This window comes from Melanotaenia boesemani, chromosome 17 (assembly GCF_017639745.1).
Source record: "Melanotaenia boesemani isolate fMelBoe1 chromosome 17, fMelBoe1.pri, whole genome shotgun sequence".
Lineage (NCBI taxonomy): Eukaryota > Metazoa > Chordata > Actinopteri > Atheriniformes > Melanotaeniidae > Melanotaenia > Melanotaenia boesemani.
The window spans coordinates 8,467,163-8,486,788 of NC_055698.1; the positions used below are offsets into that span (position 1 = coordinate 8,467,163).

The 19,626-nt window shown below is 37.7% G+C and overlaps 1 protein-coding gene across 1 annotated transcript; it reads left to right on the top strand.

Annotated features, from left to right (window-relative positions):
* Nucleotides 1-3,460: 3,460 nt before the first annotated feature.
* nrsn1l (neurensin 1-like) lies at nt 3,461-9,882 on the top strand. Its single transcript, XM_042011539.1, has 4 exons — nt 3,461-3,588; nt 5,117-5,192; nt 7,104-7,253; nt 8,387-9,882. Exons 1-4 carry the CDS (start codon nt 3,485-3,487, stop codon nt 8,792-8,794), a joined length of 738 nt encoding a protein of 245 aa, XP_041867473.1. The 5' UTR covers nt 3,461-3,484; the 3' UTR covers nt 8,795-9,882.
* The last annotated feature ends 9,744 nt before the right edge of the window (nt 9,883-19,626 follow it).

Sequence of the window (19,626 nt, forward strand, 5' to 3'; positions counted from 1 at the left end):
TATGAACACAATTATTATAAATTGCACTGATGTGGATTATATAATGGATTTGTTTTTTAATTGGATTAGAATTGGACTACAGTTAATTGTACAAATAAAGATGAATTGAATTATAGCTTAACTTCTTTCCGTAATTATCTCTATCATAACAGTCTCCTGCAGAGCTATTCTACTTTATCACTTTGTTGTCTATACTAAGTTATATGAACTATATTTATCATTTGCACATGGCTATAAAACTGTTCATGTCCTCATTTTTTCCCCAGTATGGGGACTGACTCACTTTTGGAGCCAATATTACTTGACAAGTCAAGATACTGAACTTTAAAAAACTTCCATGTCATTTCTTTTTTAAGCCCTGGAGGTTGCAGCTAATCATTGTTGTATTTTCATCATATTTCCAGAAGATGTTGGCCTTGATACTCAACTCTAAGTATAATTTAACTTATTACCTAGAGCTTTGATTTACTTTCAAATTTATAGGTTTAATTGGGTGGAAGTAAAAATGTCAATGTTTGCCAGAGTCGTTCAAATCTCATTCTGGACTGGAGATAAGGAAGGACGGGGAGAATTACTGCATTTCAAAAAGAGTCTCAAGTGTCTTCTACCCATTGAGCCGGAGGCTGCTCAGTCTGGCCTTATTGTTGTAGAGCTGTTACTCACTGAATGTGAAAGTATTTTTCATGGGGAACTTGGAAAAACATAGCCTCGGGCATTATTAGATTAATAGAAATACACATAAAAATGAACGTATATTGTAATTACCAATAACAGAGTAAGTGATGCACTGGCTAGAATTATGTTCAGCATCTGCAGAGTTTGATTAGTTTTCCTCTGAGCCCCCTGAATCTTAAGTTTAAAAGGTGTGTTGGAATGATTTTCCCCCATTAAATCTATATTAGAGGCCATGTGCAACACATAGATGTGATGTTGAATTACAAAGCCTCCAGTATGCAGAGATCTAGCGTGGATTTTGTGTTAAAGAAAGACAACAATCATCTCCTAATCAAACCTTTGAAAAAAACAAAAAAAAGTGTATATTCATATATTCTGAATTTTAAGTGAGTAATGATAGGTAAATATAATTTTAATAAGAAAAAATAGCTGTGTTTTGGTCTGGAATAACCAGCAGTTTACTCTTCATTCTGCATTTTAGTAGACCAAACATGTTGATACCCACACAGTATGTGGACATCTGAAGATGGGTCATTTTTGAGTAAAGCTTTAATAGCTCTAATAAAGTCTAAGCACCTCAGACTCTTTAAGCATCTTCCATTTCTTTCTACCTTTGACCAATAAGCTTGATAGCAACAACGGGGTAAAACACTGATGCTTGGTGACATATTCAGTATTCTTGAATATCCAAAAGGTCATATTGTGCAGTGTCAGGTTGCAGCAGATCAGCACAGCAGGCAGTGCGTGGGAAAAGGTTGTTACAGAGAGTTATAGTTTTCAGTGGAAAGAGGTTCAAAATAAGGTCATTCGAATAAAAGTTTGAGCCAATTCAAAAGCACCTGTGGCCAAAGCCTTTCAGACTGAACGAACCTCAGTGTGATAACATCCAGACAGGTGCAGGCTGAGCCAGAGGGGGAGATTCAGAGAGCTCATCCCAGCTAAAAAACATGGCGCTGGACCTCGGCTGAGAAAGGCTAGGAAAAATATTTTATACTTTTAACCCTCTATTTGTTCTTTAATTAGTTTATTTCTCAATTTATATGGAGTTTTTGCTAATTGATAATCTGGGGAATAAAGTCAGATGTCCTTTATATAATTGGTTAAATTCAGTTTTATTGTACAACCCCAATTCACCCCAAAAAATCTGAATGCTGTGTAAAATGTAAACAAAGTCCAGTGATTTATAAATCATATCAAACCATACGTCATTCCCAACAGAACAAAAACAACATATCAGATGTTGAAACTGAGATATTTTATCATTTCATGGAAAATATTAGCTCATTTTGAATTTATTGGCAGCAACGCATCTAAAAAAAAAGTTGGCACAGAGTGATGTTCAACGTTGTGTAGCATCCCCTCTTCTTTTAACAACTGTCTGTAAACATCTGGGAAGTTAGGAGACCAGTTTCTGGAGTTTAAAGAGAGAAATGTTGTTCCATTCTGGTCTTGCAGGTTTTTAGTTGCTCATTGGTCCTGCACCTTTGTAACTGGATTTTTCATTTAATGATGCAACAAATGCAAATCATTAAACATTTATCACGAATGTTTTCTGTTGGTGATCCAGTTCAGCCCTTGATTCTTTTCCCTTGAAGCCATGCTGTTGTGATGGATGCAGTATGTGGTGTAGCATTGTCTTGCTGAAATCTGCAAAGCCTTTCCTGAAAGAGATGTTGTCCGGATGGGAGCAGATGTTACCCTATAACCTCTACATAGTACTTTTCAAAATTAATGGAGCTTCACAGATGTGTCAAGATGCTCATGTCATCAGTGCTAATACAACCACATACCATCAGAAATTCAGGCTTCTCAGTTGTTTACTGATAACCAGCTAGATGGTCCCTCTCTTCTTTAGTCTGGACACGGCATCCATGGCAAAAGAATTTCAAATTTCAATTCATCTTATCACAGAACCAATCTTCTCCATTTTGAATGGCATTTGGTGTCATTGCTGGATCATGTTTGCACATAGCTTCTTCTCTGCATGATAGAACTTTAACCTGCATTTGTGGATTGCATGATGAATTGTGTTCACAGACATTGATTTCTGGAATTGCTTCTGAGCCAGTGCAGTGGTTTCCAGTGGAAAATCATGTCTGGTTTTAATGCAGTGCCTAAAAATCACAAACGTCCAGTTTTAACCTTTGGCCTTGTCCAGTCTGTACAGAGATTCCTTTTGATTCTCTTAATCTTTTGATGATATTATGCACTGTGAATAGTGGTAGCTTTAAAAATCTTAATGTTGAGGAACATCTTTTGAAATTGCTCCACAGCTTTTAGACAGCGTGTAGCAGATTGGTGAACCTCTGCCCATCTGTACACCTGAGAGGTTCTGTTTCTCCATTGTTACTGACCTGTTGTCAGTTAACCAAACTAGCTATCAAATGCTCCTCCAGTTGTTTTTTGTTTGTGCCAGTTACTTTTCCAAACCTTTTCTGCCCTTTTTTGGAGATGTGTTGATCTAATTCAAATTTACCCAATATTTTACATTAAATTTAAAATGTCACAGTATGAACATCTTCTATGTCGTTTGTGTTCTTTTGAGAATAAAATATGGGTTTATGAGATTCGCACATAAATGAATTATGTATTTGCTTACATTTTACACAGCATCCCAACTTCTTTGGAATGTGTGTTGTATGTGTAAACGATTTATTTGTTGTCTTTGCACATATTGTGTCAGGTGGGAGTAACTTGATGAGACAGACTGCTCACAAACTCCCTGAATTTGTACAGTCTGACAAAACTGTGACATATTGCTCGTTCTCTCTCTCTCACGCGCGCGCGCTTTCGTTTTCCTTCTGCACGCATGCTCAGTATCTTCACTCGGCTCATTTGCATCAGTTTGGAGATCCACCGGTCCTACCACACATGGATCCCCTGTGAGAAAAGCGAGGGCTCCGGCCAGGAGGGGTAAGACCGAGTCTCTCACTGCCTCTGAAGCCTGGGAGAGGAAAGAGAGGAGGCGAATCGCTGTAGATAAAGTGCGATGGAGGAGATGGTGTGAGGCTGCACGGCGCAATGAGTCACTGCGTCCAGTGGCCGCCGTTAGTTTGTGTCAGGGCTGAGTGGAAAAGACCGCCGTGTGGTTCTGTCTGTTCGGACGGGATGTGACCAACTGGGTCCATATCCAACACGTTTTCACGCTGTGTTGATCGCATGTGATTTAGTTTATTCATTCTGTTGCATTTCTAAGACTGAGAAGTGGTGACTTGTCCTTTAACGATTTGTTTGTGTCTGAGCTGGAGGACAGTAGGTACAATGGACAGCTCTTTTTAATTTTAGATTGTCTCCATGAATATTATTTGATAAGTTATATTCCATAACACAGTGGCTATGTATAACTTACAGAATGTTCAGGGTCAGTTTTCTTTAAGCAGAATTGAATATGTTGGTCTTTTAGGGGGGCATTCATGTCTTTTAAATAATATAAAAATAATAATGATAAATAATATTGGTCCAAATGACTTTTAAGTGCAGTCCCAGAACAGATGTAGTAGAGTTTTGTAAGTTTTGTTTATTCTAAGTAATTTTCTTATTTAATAATCTCACCAAAAGCAGGTACAAATTAAAAAGAAAATGAATAAATAAAAAATAAAATGTAGATGTGATTCCCTTCGTACAACTAGTCAACATTATGGAACAGATAATCAATAAATTGATGGTTGTGTAATCTGCAAGTATGTGTGAGATAAACTGGGAAGGAGCTAATGTTTTATTTCAAAGCCTGGGCAGGTCGGTATTTTTTAGCGTTATTAGACATCTAACAGTGATGAAAGAACCACTGATCCCTTATAAAAGTGAAAGGACCCATACTAATGCATTTTTTTTATTATTATTTCATGTACAAGTCCCAGTTCATGAATGTTGTTGTATTCATTATCCGATCTTTAATACTGTTGCAGTAAGTATAACTGTCTTGAAATGACTTTCTAATTTATAAAGTAATCCTATATTTCTGTGTTGGTTTAGTCTGTTTTCCTGTCATTTCCAGTTTGAAAGAGACATGGCGTAGTCAAAGTTCACCAAATCTGGTGTGTTTTAGTAATCACTCATTGGTCCTGCAGCCATTTGTTACTGCATGTCAAGACTGCAGCTCACGTGTCAGTCAAGTAAGAGAAATAAACAAACAATTTAAGGCAAAGACTAGAAGAAATCAACAAACAGAAGAGACGTGATTACTGTGCACGCACTTGCATATGTGTGACTCATCCGTGGGCGCTGATAGAGCCACCTCGGGGCTACAGTAGCTGTCAGCTGTTCAGCAGTCTGACGAAACAGGCCAATGTTCATAACAAGTCTGTGAGAAATTTTACTGAGGGAAATCCATATTCAGTAGACAAATAATGTATTTGTTAACAGCCAGGCATCTTGATGTGTACACATATCAATCTGTGAACAACAACGTCTGCTTACAGAACATCTTTTGTATCTACTGTAGGTGTAAAAGGTGTCCAATGGCGCTGTGCTCCGAGACCTGTGCATCTGGTTCAGGAGGAGAATCCTCTGGCAGTGAGGTGAGCTTTGATATTCCTGGTTGGAGAAGTTAATTAGGAAAGTACACAAAGTTGTATTATCTTAAGGAATATTACAAATATAGAATTGTAAATTAAAGTGGCAAATATTTCAATAGTGTCCAAAGTTACTGAAAAGAGAATTGGCTCAAATGAGCTGCTGAACCTTCAGCTGTGTTGACAACATTTGAATGTTTCTTACAGTCACATAAGGTGTGTTAACATTACCCCTAGAACTGCACAAAATCTAAATATCACAATAAAAAAAACTGGTAATGAAAACACCAACATTTCGAAAAGCCTCTTAAATATCACTGAAAGGTTTTTACCCTCTCATGAGGTGGTTTTTCAGACGTGTCAAAAGTGTAATGGAAACACTTTTTTTCGCATTTACATGTCCCGGACATGAATGTAAGGGGTCACGTGACCAGTAAAGATGGCTTGATATGATATGAGTAGCCGCAGGAGGTTAAAGAAAAAATATAACTGCCATCCTCGAACAACAGCAAAATGCAAGTTTTGCAGGTGGTGAGCCCACGGGAGGAGGTGTACACTGCATATGTAGAGTGTTTTTTAATCCACAATCACACACTTTAAGCACATCTGTAACAATGTGGGCCAATGAAGTGGCTGGGTATTGAACCCCTGTTTAAAAGCAGACAGGGCTGTCCCCAGCATTCCTCTGATGTTTCTACTCCGGCTCCACGTCTGTTGGTTTGTTCACTATTGGAGAGAAAACTCGGACTGAGTTTGGACCCAGTGCAAAGAGCAGAGGACGGTCATCTCTCTCCAATCTCCAGTCTTACTCCACATGTTGTTGTAATAGTATTTACTAAATTATGATGAAATAAGTCGTCCTGCTCAAAGTCCCAAGATTTAGCTCACAGAGCTTACTGAGCAGCCCCCGTCATGATAGATCCTCCACTATGTTTTCCTTTTGGGGTTTACTTTGTTGTCTTGAAACAAATGGATGCACAGCACTTGACCTGTCCACAAGTTATTGTCCTTGGAAGACTGTTTTCTATATATTGGAGCTTCTTAAAACGTGAATCTTTACTTAATTTTTGGTCTTAACTAATGGTTAAGTGAGCAGGTAGAGGTGCCGACTGAAACCAAAACTCCAGATCACTCTGCAAATGTTTTTCTTATTGTTTTGTTTTTGTTTTTCTCTTCTTTTTTGTGATAACACACACCAGATGTAATTTCATCAGTTTTATCATGATAAAACAATTTTGCGTTTTAGAAATGTGACAATTGCGTTGAAGTCTTTGAAATGATTTTGTTTTTGGCTTTTTGATGCATTGAGACAGATATCTTGCTCTTTTGAGAAAGAAACTAAAAACAATCTGTTGCTTTTCGTCCTATAACGCCATCATTCATTGGTTTATTCAGAACAGGTTAACACTGAAGTTAAGTACAGGTGAGTTGTTTTTAACTAATGCCTCAAAAGGGTGACATTAGCTGTGTGAGGGCATTTATATCTCTAAATATAATTATTTGCTATCTTATTTATTATCTGATTACATCACCTGTATCTGTGTTTGAGCGTTGTAAATTGGGGCTGCCAGTAATTATAAAGTGAAGAGTACAGAAAACATATCACATCAACATAAACTTCCTTTATATCTCAAGAAGCTTTTAAACTACCGTTGCCCCGGAAATGGTTCATTCTGTTACCTCAGCTAGAAAAGATATGACACATAAAGATGATCCATCCAACCTCAGTTTGAATAATGTGGCTTTATCACTAGATTTTTAATGTAAAGAATTTATTTAACGTGTCAGTTTCCATTTCACACAGCAGACTTCCTCATGGTTATGATTTCTCCTTTCCATTTCCAACCTGAAGAACAGAGGATGATTAGAGGGAGGATTTTTAATTTTTTTTTTACATTTGGTCCACCATCCTTGCAGGGTTCCAGCTGCCTTCAGTTTGGGGTTCGATCCTATCTGCACCACTTTTATGAAGAGTGCTCCTCGTCCGTGTGGGAGAGAGACCCAGAGAATCGAGGGTTCGTCCAGAACCAGAGAACAGCCCTGTGGTGGAACTCGGCAGTCTGGAAGGTAAAGCTACACACCTCCACACATGCTGACGTTTAAAGGAAAATATTTCACATCTTAAATATGTGCTGATAAACCTGTTGTTTGATCACCATTAGCTATCACTCATTGCTGCTGTTAGTCGTCCTGGGGTACAACCCAATACACATTCACAAAAATGACGCTAATTATGTGAAATATATCCAAAATCAATTGATGGAAATACAGTTAACAGAATAAAAATGACTATAAAATTTTACATTAGTATACATTAGTCCTCCAAAACCAACAATAATACTATTAAAACCTAAAATTCAATTTCACCTCACTGTATCACTATAACAATGACTGTGTTAATAATAAAACATTATTTTTATTACACATATCACCACTTATCTATATAATAGTCACTCTAATTGCTTTATCTTTAACCCACGGATTATTATTATTAATTTTGATAATGCCAGTATCCTCCTATTTACATATTTCAAATTATAATAATTTCATTCTTGCTGATAAATACTGCAGCACAGAAACAAACTTGGGTCTTTTTTATTCTTCGTTCCACTGGACTTGGATCCTGTCAATAACTTGTCTGAAATGTATTGATCAATAAAACTGAAAAAGTTCTCTTATCAGCCTTAAAACTGCTAATATGTCCTGTAAACATGTGAAAATGTAATTATCAGCAGCATGTTCCATTTATAATCTATATTTTCCAGGAGATTGTGGATGTTTTTGTTCAGTTTTTTCCAGCATTGACATCCAACAGGGATTTTCCAGCTGTTTGATTTACCTGCAGACCGATCTGTGACACTTATGTGGCACATGATGTCTCTTGTTGGCTGTTTTCATCTGCCAGAGATGAGCTTCACCAGTATACTACTGGAAAAATTGTGCTTACATTGCACTTTAACCTGACTCTGTATGATAAACTACAGGCAGTGGAGCGGTGGTATTTTAAAGGCTTGGGGGATTAGACTCAAGCCCCCTGCATCTTTTGCTATTTGGACTTTTCTGCAATACAAACAACAATATGACCTTTCCAAACTAGAAGCAAACAGCACCATGCAGATAGGACCACCTTTACTCAAAACAAACCTCATTAAGTCTGCACTAATGTCCACTTCATGTGTGGTTTCTCTCTCTACCTCCAGGTGTCCTTGGCTCTGGGTCTCCTGATCCTGACTGCAGGTGTCGTGTCCATGTCTGTCGGTTATGCTACCCCCCACAAAATTGAGGCATTTGGAGAGGGAGACCTGTTCTTTGTGGACTCCCAGGCTGTCAGCTATAACAGGGGATTGCATGTCAGCACAGCAGCCGGGATCGGGCTGTCCTGCCTGGGTTCTGCCCTGGTGATGATGGGAGTTGTTGTTTGGATCCTACCCAGGGCCAAACTGAAAGAGAGGCTGTTTCACAGATCGGGGGAAGAGAAAGCAAAGCCGGGGTCTAAGTGGAAGGGATTCAGGGATTTTGGGGATGTGGTCACCAAGCCGCCAGGTACTGAGGCTGCGAAGATGCCCTTTACTCTGTCAAAAGTGAAAAATGTGCAGCCACCTTCGTAAAAAGATAAGAATAGAGCAACAGGGTGTACAGGCTTTTGTTCTAGTCCCGTGGCCTCTTTTACACTGTCTCCCCATTGTCTCTGATCGGTTTTTCCTCTGTGACCTAAATATTACAGGCATAAGACATCAGCAAGGTACTTTAAACACCTTTCAGGCTTGAAAAATGCATCTTAATGAAAGAAGACTGAGGAGATGAAATATTATTTTCAATGGATATGAATTAAAATGCATAAACGAAGCCTCAAACAAAGGCCAAGAGTCCTTATAGCTCTCTTTAACACCAAGAAGTGCAGCACAAAGACATAGTTGTTGACCATAAACTCTGTGTGTGAGTGCTACTGCCTCAAAGAGCAGATTTCTTCCTATTTAATAGTGTTGCTGGATGTTTGCTATTCATTTTTTTAGTTTTTTAAAATCAAAATATTATCAGCTTTCTGAATTGTAATAAAAAAGTAGTGACATACAGAGCAGGTTCTGATGAAAAAAAAAACTATCTAGATTTTCACATATCTACACTAATGCTGAACACATGTACAGTCACACACACGCTGTCACTTATCTTCACCCACACAAATTTGTGCTCCATTGACAATGTCACCTATTTTCTCCCTGCTGTAATCTGGCTCTGTAATTGCCTGCAATCTGCGTATCCAGGCAACAGTTGGGCTTCAAGTGCTCTATTTTGAACTCTGAACAAAGACTCAATCCTGATTGGTCCCTCTCTTCCCCTCTCTTTATTATCACACCTATCAGATTTTTTGTTTACAGGCATATACAGCAGCAACAAGTAAGTGCTGATGTGAGAGGAAATTGCACTGGCACCTTAGAGACCACCGGTCCAATTTGGTCCTACTATTTACTTTAATAGGTGTTATAATACAGAGTACAAAGGTTTAAAAAAAAAAGAAAAAAGCCTGTCAATAAAGGAAAAACCATCATGTCCAGATATAATGGCACTGATTCCTCTGAATGTTACTGTTGGTGTTTCCTTGTTTTGCTGTGTTTTGTTCAAAGTAATGAAGTAAAATTTGGTTAGTGTCACCAGTGCGAAGCAAATGACTAAATAAATTTGTGATCTGCAGACTTAATTTTTCATTGTTTGGATCCATTTAATAAAAAGAGCTACTGCCATCTGAAAAAAGGGACACACACCCCTCCCTCAGTTCAAAGGCTATACATACGAGGATACTTACCAACTTTAAAACTCTGACTCATTTTGATGGGACAGTGACATTTTTTATGTACATTCCTGGAGTCATTGTTTCATAGCAGAGTCCTGATGTTGAGAAATCACACTTTCTTACTTCTTTACTACTTTACTACTACTACTTTACAACTTAACTACTACTTTTTTGGTAGGTTTGGGTATCATTCCAGGTATAGAAAAGGGCTATATAAATACAGACCATATCCCCATATCATTTATTTATTTAACAGAAACTAAGCAAAAATGCAGAAATGAGTGAAAAACTTAATACAACCTCATTGCTTTCATAGAAAATTAGGATGTAAGTAGCAGTCAGGTGTTGGTAATCAAATGCAATAAAGTGACTGATCATCATCAGAGTGAGCATCTCAATAAAAGCAAAAAGTTTGCCACTTTTCTGGTCTGGATCATTCAGATGTGTGTTGTCTGACAAGGAGGAAAGACATCAGCAATGATCATAAAGAAGCAACTGTTGCTGCATCAATCTAGGAAAGGTTATAAAGGTCATTTAAAGGAAAAAAAAAAAAGGTTAGAACTGCAATCTCAGAGAAACTGCTAAATACATAATAGTTACATCTTAGACTCTAGCCTCAGTTAGCCTCAGTTAGCATGTTGGATGTTAAAGTTCATGAAAGTTAAGTAAGAAAAAGACTGAGCCAGTGTGTTTTTTTTGGAAGATTGTCTCTTCTCTCTATAAATAAAAACATGGCAGTACAGTTTAGGTTCACACATTTGCACCTGAAACAAATCACAAGACCTCTGGAACAATGTCCCTTAGAGAGATGAGACCAAAGTGGGGATATTTGGTCATGATGTTCAACAAAACATTTGGTAAAAAAACAAACACAACAGATCTGCACAAACACTAACTGTCAACCACGGTAGTGGGGGGCTGATGATATGGGCTTGTTGACCACAAACTCCTCTGTAGTCTTCCTGAGTGAAATGCGAGGCCGTCTGTCTGCAAGACCAACACAATGTCAAGCCATGCAACTGGATAATCATAAGTACACAAACAATTCTATAACAGAATGGTTCAAAAAGAAAAGAACCAAGGTGTTGCAGTGGCCAGGTCAATATCCAGACCTCAGTCCAGCTAAACTGCTGTGGTGGAACATAAAGAGAGCAACGGATAAACAAATGTCTGCAAACCTCAATGAACTGAAGCAGTAATGTGAAGAAGAGTTGACCAAAACTCCCCCACAACAATGTAAACGACAGTGTTATACAGTAAATTATTATTTCACTTATTTATTATTGCTACTAAAGATGGTTTTACTAGCTCCTGATTCATGGGTTATACTTATTTTCTTTTGCACATTGCTTAGTGATTTTGATCGAGTTGTAGTGAATTAATAAAAGCACAGGGAAGTTTTATGTTGTTGCGGTCCAGTTCATCCTGTAAAGAAAATCCAAGCATTTCTTAAAACATTTCCATAATCATTCGAGAAAGAAATTCTGATATTAATTTCAGAAAATGTGTCAAATTGTAAACATTATTTTAATAAATGTTTTGATCATGTGGGTGACAGAATTCTCAAAAACTCATGTATCAAACAGAATGATTGGCTTAAAAGGTAGCGGCTAAAAGATGACTGGAGCAGAGTTGTGACAACAGAATAAAGACTGAGGGGAGTTGAACAGCGTGGGAACACCAAAGTGATAAAGCGCAGCAGGAGGAAAAGTCCAAACATCAAAAAATGAAAAGATATAAAGGAAAAGGTCTTTCTTATTGAATTTAGTCAACCCCTTTATATTAGTTTTCCTTACCTATGTATGTTTACATCATATATGTGACTCTTGGCTACACAGTGAGATGACTGGATAACTATAATGTAATCAAATGCTAGCATACCTGTCAGTCATTGGTTTTCGGTTAGTTCAAATGAGATGGAGATCTTATTTCAACACGAGTTTCACATAAAGCCGTAGTCCTAACATCAGAGCTGAGTCACATGCAGAGCAGAAAGTCACACTAAGCCAAACAGCATTCAGCTACATTTCAGCACCACCAACAACAATCTTAGTTTGCAACACATCGCCACGGCACCGCTTTGTTTGCACAGCTCAACAGTTCACAGTCAAACACAGGATAGTCGAATGGGATTTTAGTTGGGCTTTAAGTGTCATCTTAAAGTAAGATCGTCTTTTATATGTAAAAAATATCAAAGACAAAGTAAAGGAGGACATACCAACAGGGGAAAAAACTATGAGGGGCTGTAGAATACAGAATATGCAGTGTTTTTAACTACTATGCACGTACTACAACCACCTGCACAAACACCTGAAATCAGCTTTTACTCACATACAAAAGCAACATCTCACATACAAATGACTTTGGTTGTTTTTAACATCATGGTGACGGTTGTAGTGGATGACGGTGTACTGGGAAACTGGTTGAGGTGGCTATCATGAATCCAGAATGTCCACCAGGGACATTGCATCCAAAAATTGTATGCTTGGTGGTCACATTAAGCGTCACATAACAGTTACATGTGGTCGCTTTTTCTTTTTCTGAATATAAACCGCACTCAAGGCTTTTGTCAAAGTCAAATATTCTCTTATTTTGCTCATTTCAATCAGATCTGTTATTTAATAGTATATTTTTTTTATCCTTGGATGCAGTTAAACTGTTTTGAACATTGCATGGCCTGAGAAATGGAAAGAGATGATTTTTTTTTCAGTGGCGTCGATCAGGGGCTGACTGGGACCAAAAATCATTGCTTCCATTTTGGTCCAGAGTGGCCCATATTGGATCATGTACATCACAAACTTTTGCACTCCCTTCAATGTAAATAACAGCTGTGCAACTTCTTAAAACCACTAAAACCATACGGTGAGTTCGCAGGAATCAGTGAGAGTGGACATATTTAATACTTACAATAAGTGTCATTTGGTAAGAAGATAAACATCTATGCTCCAGCACAGTGATGAATGCTAGAGCATATTAGATTAATTTTACTTTGATGTGAGAAATTATGGATCCAATTCAAACTATTCCTTCAGTTGATGAAGGTCCTGCTGTGGCAAAGATGTCTATCAGGTTTGGACGTTGTAATCGCTCAGTTTCTCTGCGCCTGCTCTGTTTTCTCTCCTTGGTTCTGTCAGGTAACTGAATCCACTGGCACAGAGCTAAAAATGGGTTTAAAGTATCTGACTGGTTCAGTCTGGTGGCAGGTAAGAAAAGAACCAACGGGCCACAGATCAGCATGTTTCATAGGCTGGTGGTCTGAAAGAAAGTTCTGTGCTGACAGACTGAATTACTCAGGCACAGGAACCACAGTGAAAGGGGGTGGTGTTTAAAAATTTAAAAACTGTGTTGGGCAAAAAAAACCAAAAAAAAAAACACATCGGCTCACTTGGAAAATGCCTGGTATGCCAGATGACTTCTGTCCCTGGTGTCTGGTAAGCTGGCAAGTGTCAACATCTAGATGATCAAGGTCATGTTAGGGTCATATATCTAATCTATTTTGCTAAGAGAAAGTTCCTATAAACTTATATGCAGCAGGTGTCTTATCACTTCAATCTCTCCATGAATGCATTAAAAATTGTGCTAATCTTTTGTATAAGACTAATAATGATCAGTTACAGTGGGATACTATGCTAATGTAAATTCAGCTAATCAGTATCAAATTTTATGCAAAACAATAATAATTTGGCCTTTAAATTTTACTACTTTATTTTAGAGCATGCTTGAAGTCCTCTGGCATCAGACATAATGTGAGGAAAATAATTCCTGACTTGAGCCTTACATTGTGTTGGGATGGGGTCTGTCTCCCTGAAACCCTGATCACCAGACGGCCTGTTTGAGGATGTGCTGTGTGAGCGCCTTTTTGTTGTTTACTGTTACAATTTCTTTTGATGAAAGTAAATTTAAAAAAATCTGATCACAGAAGAAAAACTAACTACTGATCAACTCCATCAGCTAAAAAAAAAAAAAAAAACTAAGTTGAAAGTTGAGTGTAGTAGCACATAAAAGTGAGTATCATAGATACAGTTAAACTGTGTGTATATACTCTGACTGTTATTAGGTGTGTTTGTGAGCTGTATGTCTAGTCGAGTACACTGTGTGACTTTGGTGGGATGAGTCACAACTGGGTGAGTCATCGCATCTTGTCACACCAGCAGGAGAGAAAACTAATGATCACCGGTCGAGACAGAACATAGCCACACACTCTACACAATACACATTTATCTCAGCTTATCCTCAGCTTTATGCTTTTTTTGCAGCTCATTTGTCTTTTAGCATTTAAATATCTATGTCTGCTCCATGTCTTTTTTTGCTGGTTTAACTCACTAATGCCACCTTAACACGGCCTAACTGATAAGAAGAATTGTTTATATTCTTATGGAGGGTGCTGGGATTTGTCAAGTGCCTTAATTTTGTGCATTTTAAATGATAAAAAAATGCACTATTATTAAAGAAAATCCATAGGATAGCACTAGTAGAAGCAAAGCAGACTATGTTTATTATGGTATTTTTCTTTTCCTTTTCTTATGATAAAATAATTAACACATATTCCAGCACATGGACCAACTTTTCTACCATCACAGAAGCTGTTTTCTGCCCCAGTTGTCAACATGTTTCTTACACTCTGAGAGTATGTTTTGCATGGCTAATTTGAGCATGCTAGATCTATTATCAAGTGCATAAATGTGCATATATATGATATGCTCCACTGACTGCAAAGCTTGGATGGTGAGTCACACTGTTGTGGGAGAAGGCGCTGAGGATTGGGCTGCAGCCTGCTCAGATGATTGACAGGGCCCCCTGTCCAAGTGTGTGTAGAGATTACTCCACATATATAACGTGACATCTGCAGTTTATATTTAATTAGTCAATGCAAAGTCCTTAGGGCAATCAGCTGCCACCAGGTGTGCTGTTTGGAGAATAACTAATTCTACTTTTTGGTTTTCAGTCAGTGACATGTTTGATTGTTTGATCCTCTTAGCAGAGGTGAGCTTGGGCTGTTGCCTCACTTATGGAGACTGTCCAAGCAGGGGTTGTAACTGGGCCTGGAGCTGCTTGAGGGAAAATGCTGTTTCTAAATTGGTGTGAGCAGAGTAGAACATGAATGGGTGGATAAAGGATCTCCTACAGGGATGGGACTTTCAGAAAAAACAGGGGACACTGTCTTCAAAATAAAACATCTTTGATGGAACAGTGCTGTGTTTTAGCCAATCACAATCACAATAACAGCAATTTGTTTCCCATGGATAACGGCAACTTTTATTTATGGACATCAACAGTCATTTGGAGACAAATCTATTTATCTGTCAACAAATATGCTGTCTGACTTAGTAGTGTTTTCTTATCCGTTTCACCTTTTCCAAAATGTTAAACTGTTGGATACCCCCAGACCCAAAACTGTGCTAAATTTGTGCTAGCATAAGTAATATGCTCATAACTACAATGCTTATAAACTATCAGTTAACAGGTAATTTGCTCATGTTACTTTCACTTTCTTCCCTCAGCAGGTTGAAATGATGATAGATGCCTTTTATTAATTAGTCATAAACCAAAGTATAAAACACATGATATCTAAAAAAGATCATAGATCATCAAAATTCATGACAGTCCATCCAACTGCTGTTGTAGGAGCAGCAGGTTATAAGCTACACCACATTTCATAGCAATCAATCCAATAATTCATGAGACAGTTTAGCTTTGACCACAGTGATAATTTACTTCTTTTTTCTACATAAATGCAACTCTAGTGCTATATGGTAAGACATTTGAACACATATAAAAAAAATGTTTTACCATCATTTTTAACAGCATACCTGACATACGACCAATCTGTAATTATGTTGTTTAGTTGAACAAAGAGTATATAAGATGACAGACATGCTTTTCAAATCCATCAATAAGTTAATAAATTAGATATTGTTCCCTATTAATGTTTATCAGTCATTGTAATCTGCATCTTAACATTTCTCACCTTTTAATTAAAGTGACATACGTGCAGAAAGCATGTAGTAAACTGCTGTATGTAGCAGAATTACTGTTTACCCTGGCAAACTGGAAATGCATTGTCTACTATTATTTTAACTTATGCAGCATACTTCGAGAACTCCGTACACACAACTGAACAAGGAAAGAAAGGAGAGAAACACAGGAACGTAACAGCAAGCACAATCTCACTATCACTTTCATTTGCCATTACATGCCTCCAGGTGAAAATGAACATTTTCTTCTAAAGGAACCTAACATGCACATAGCTCCATTACAATTGTAGCAACAGCAGGCAATCACACTGCCAATGAACTCATCAAAATTCTACTGAAGAAACGGTTATGGTTGACCACACAGATGTCTCACACATCATGACATGAAGAGATGCTATTTTCCTCTGCAACCACAATTCAATCTAAGCATTTGCAGTGGCCAAATTCTTATCAGAGGAGTGCAATATACAATCAATCACCGTAAAACACTCAACTCCAGCCCACTGTATGCTTGTAGGGAGCCTCGCAGCACTATGTTTCTGTCTCTCTGGTATTCCCGTACAGCATTAACTGAATTAGACTGAATCACGCTCGTCAGATGCTTGCGAGATGAAGTTGCACATCCAAGAAACCAATCGGCCTCTGCTGAGCTGATGTTCCAGCCTCTGAAGATGAAAGAGAAGAATTTGGCAGACCACCACCCAGATTCACCAGTCCAACTTCCCACATCAAAGAAAAAGTATGTAAAGGGAAAGAGGGAAATAAAAATGAAAAATAAATCAGAAATATATATTTTTATATCTTCCAATCAGCCTCTTGTAACTGTAAAATCATCATCAATAACCACTGAGATGAGCTAGTTCATTTGCCCGTTAATGTGTTGTCTCTTGCATACATATATGTTGAAAGAGCTGCGTAACATTTTCTGTTTTTTTTCCAAGTCACATCAGCTTAATCTAAAAACCAGAGGTTTGCTTTAAAACATAAAACATAAAATAAACTTGATCTCAATGACATCATTATTAACACATGATCAATAATACTATTGGTTCCGTAGATGTTATTATTGGTTGATTTAAGGCACTACACTTGTACCAGCTCTGTCCGTATTGTCTGCTGGAATGATACCAGATGGTACTTCAGGTACTTTCTAGTATTTATGATGTGTAACCATAGCAATGGGATAAATGTTTACAGGAGTTTCCAAAACCTAAGCAATTTATAAAGTAAGACCCCAATTCCAAGAGGAGATGTATTTGAAATTGCATGAAACATCATCACCTCAGTTGTTGCCAGCGGTGCTTTTAGTGACCTCTGGAAATTTCAACAATGCCTCTCTCTCTGCTACACCTCCAACTTTTCTGTGGTTTTTCCATTTCTTTCTCTTTTCTTTTCTTCTTCCTGAATAGTTTATCTTGCAACAGTATAAAATCTGTATATTATCCCATCCCATAAATAACATAGGATGAATAATTAAAAAATGCCCCTTTAAAAACTGATTTAGCTTTTAAAAAGAAAAGAAAAGAAAAGAAAAATGGGAGGAAATGAGCTAAATCTGGATAAATAAACTCATCAGTAACTTAATTAGCTACACCTGCTCAGGTGCTTGTTAACATGACGTATCATCCAATCACATGGCAGCCAAAACAACTTGCTGAAGTTTAAGCTAAGCATCAGAATGAGGAAGAACGGGGATTTAAGTGACTTTGATCATAGTATGGTTATTGGTGCCAGACTGGTCTGAGTATTTCAGAAACTGCTGATCTACTGGGATTTTCATGTAAAGCCCAGGTCTATGGTTTACAGAGAATGGCCTGAAGAGAGAATGCCCAGTGTGCTGCAGTTGTCTGGACCAAAATGTCTTGTTGATGTCAGACGAGAATGGACAGACTGACTGGAGATCTGAACTCTTGAGATGATAGAAAATGAACTTAAATATGAACAGCTGTAAGATCATGGGGCATATTCCTTTCATCCAGTCATTTCACAGGCAACAAAACATCTTAAGTGACAGCTCCCATGCTCTGCATAGAGAATATACATAGCTAAAAACAGGGGGGAGGTAAAGGGTCCCCATATGCAAACATAACAGATGCAAACATTCATTTGTTCCGCTGTTCGTTAAACATTTCAATGAGCAAACATGATGAGGTTAGTTATGATGGAATTTATGGCAAATTTTGCACACAGACATTCTTTACAATTTGTATTGTGTTACTTTAATTGTTTCAAATTTTATTGTTAGATGCTTTTATTGTTTTAAATTTAGCATTTCAAATTATTGTTGTGTTGTTATCTTTTTGTTTAGCAGTGTCCTTTAAACCGAGCAAAATTTCTCCCAAGTGGGAAACAAAGAAATCTTAAAATCTTGAAATAAGCACTGGTTCCAACCAAGATATGCAGAATAGCATCATACCACCAAGGTCCACTCCTGTCAGCCAAGAACAGGAAACTGAGGCTAAAATTCACACAGACAATTAATTGAGTTAATACAAAAGGAAGTCCAACTGGGGTAGCAGTGGCTCAGGTGGTAGAGCAGGTCATCCGATAACCGATAACAGGTTCATCCCAGTCAACCTGTTGTGTCCTTGGGCAAGACACTTCACCCTCCCTGTCTCCAGTGTCGGCTTTGCTGGGATATGAATGTGTATGTATGATCTGTGGTGGTCGGGAGGCCATTGACACAGATTGGCTGCCATGTTTCCAGCAGTCTGCCCCAAGGAAGATGTGGCTGCACATGTAGCTCACCACCACCATGTATGAATGATGGATTCAATGTAAAATCGGCAGAAAAATACTATATAGATCAAATCCATTGTTATTATTAACCAATCCAGTACTATCAAGGTGTTCCAAATAAAAAGGCTGGTGACTGTATTCACACAACCAGCAGTTTTATTTATACATATATACATATATATATATATATATATATATATATATATATATATATATATTGTGATGCATTGTAACAGCCTATAGCTTTATGGGATCAAAATGGATTTTATTATTACACTAGACTCACCTTCATTATCACGGTGTAGTGATTAAAAACATTTATAAGACAGTTTCCCTGAAGATCATTTAAAGACAGAACAGAACAGCAGTGTATGATGAGAGATTCCCTCATTTATTGTTAAATAACTCTTGACTGGTTGACATAGACCTTTAACACAATGAAAGAATGATGTCAGTTTGGATGAAGGGGAGACACGTGAGGAAGAAAGATTTACACAGAGACATTAAAGGGTTCAAATGTTTTGTTTTTTTTTGTTTTGTTTTTTTTTTTCCAGCTGAACTATTGTCATTGCAGGTGTGAAAACATAAGCTCAACATCAAACTTGTGAACAAGCAACCTGTCCATGAATTAACAGTGTATGTACAAACCAGATGTTCATCACTTCCATTAAAAAAAAAAAATCACATGAGTAATGCAGAGATGACACAACACCAAATAAGGACAGATGGCAAAGTTCGAGGTGCTGAAAATGAAAAGCTCAAGGACTACAAACCCTTATAATTCTCTGGTTTTAATATGAACACTCCTGTATGCTCACTCTTGATTGAAGCAACAACTCACCGCTTCTCTGGTGCCTGTCTGAAGTCATTCATGCAAAAAAAAAAATGGGGAAAAAAATGACTGAAGGAGAAATGTTAGCGAGACAAGGAGAGAGGA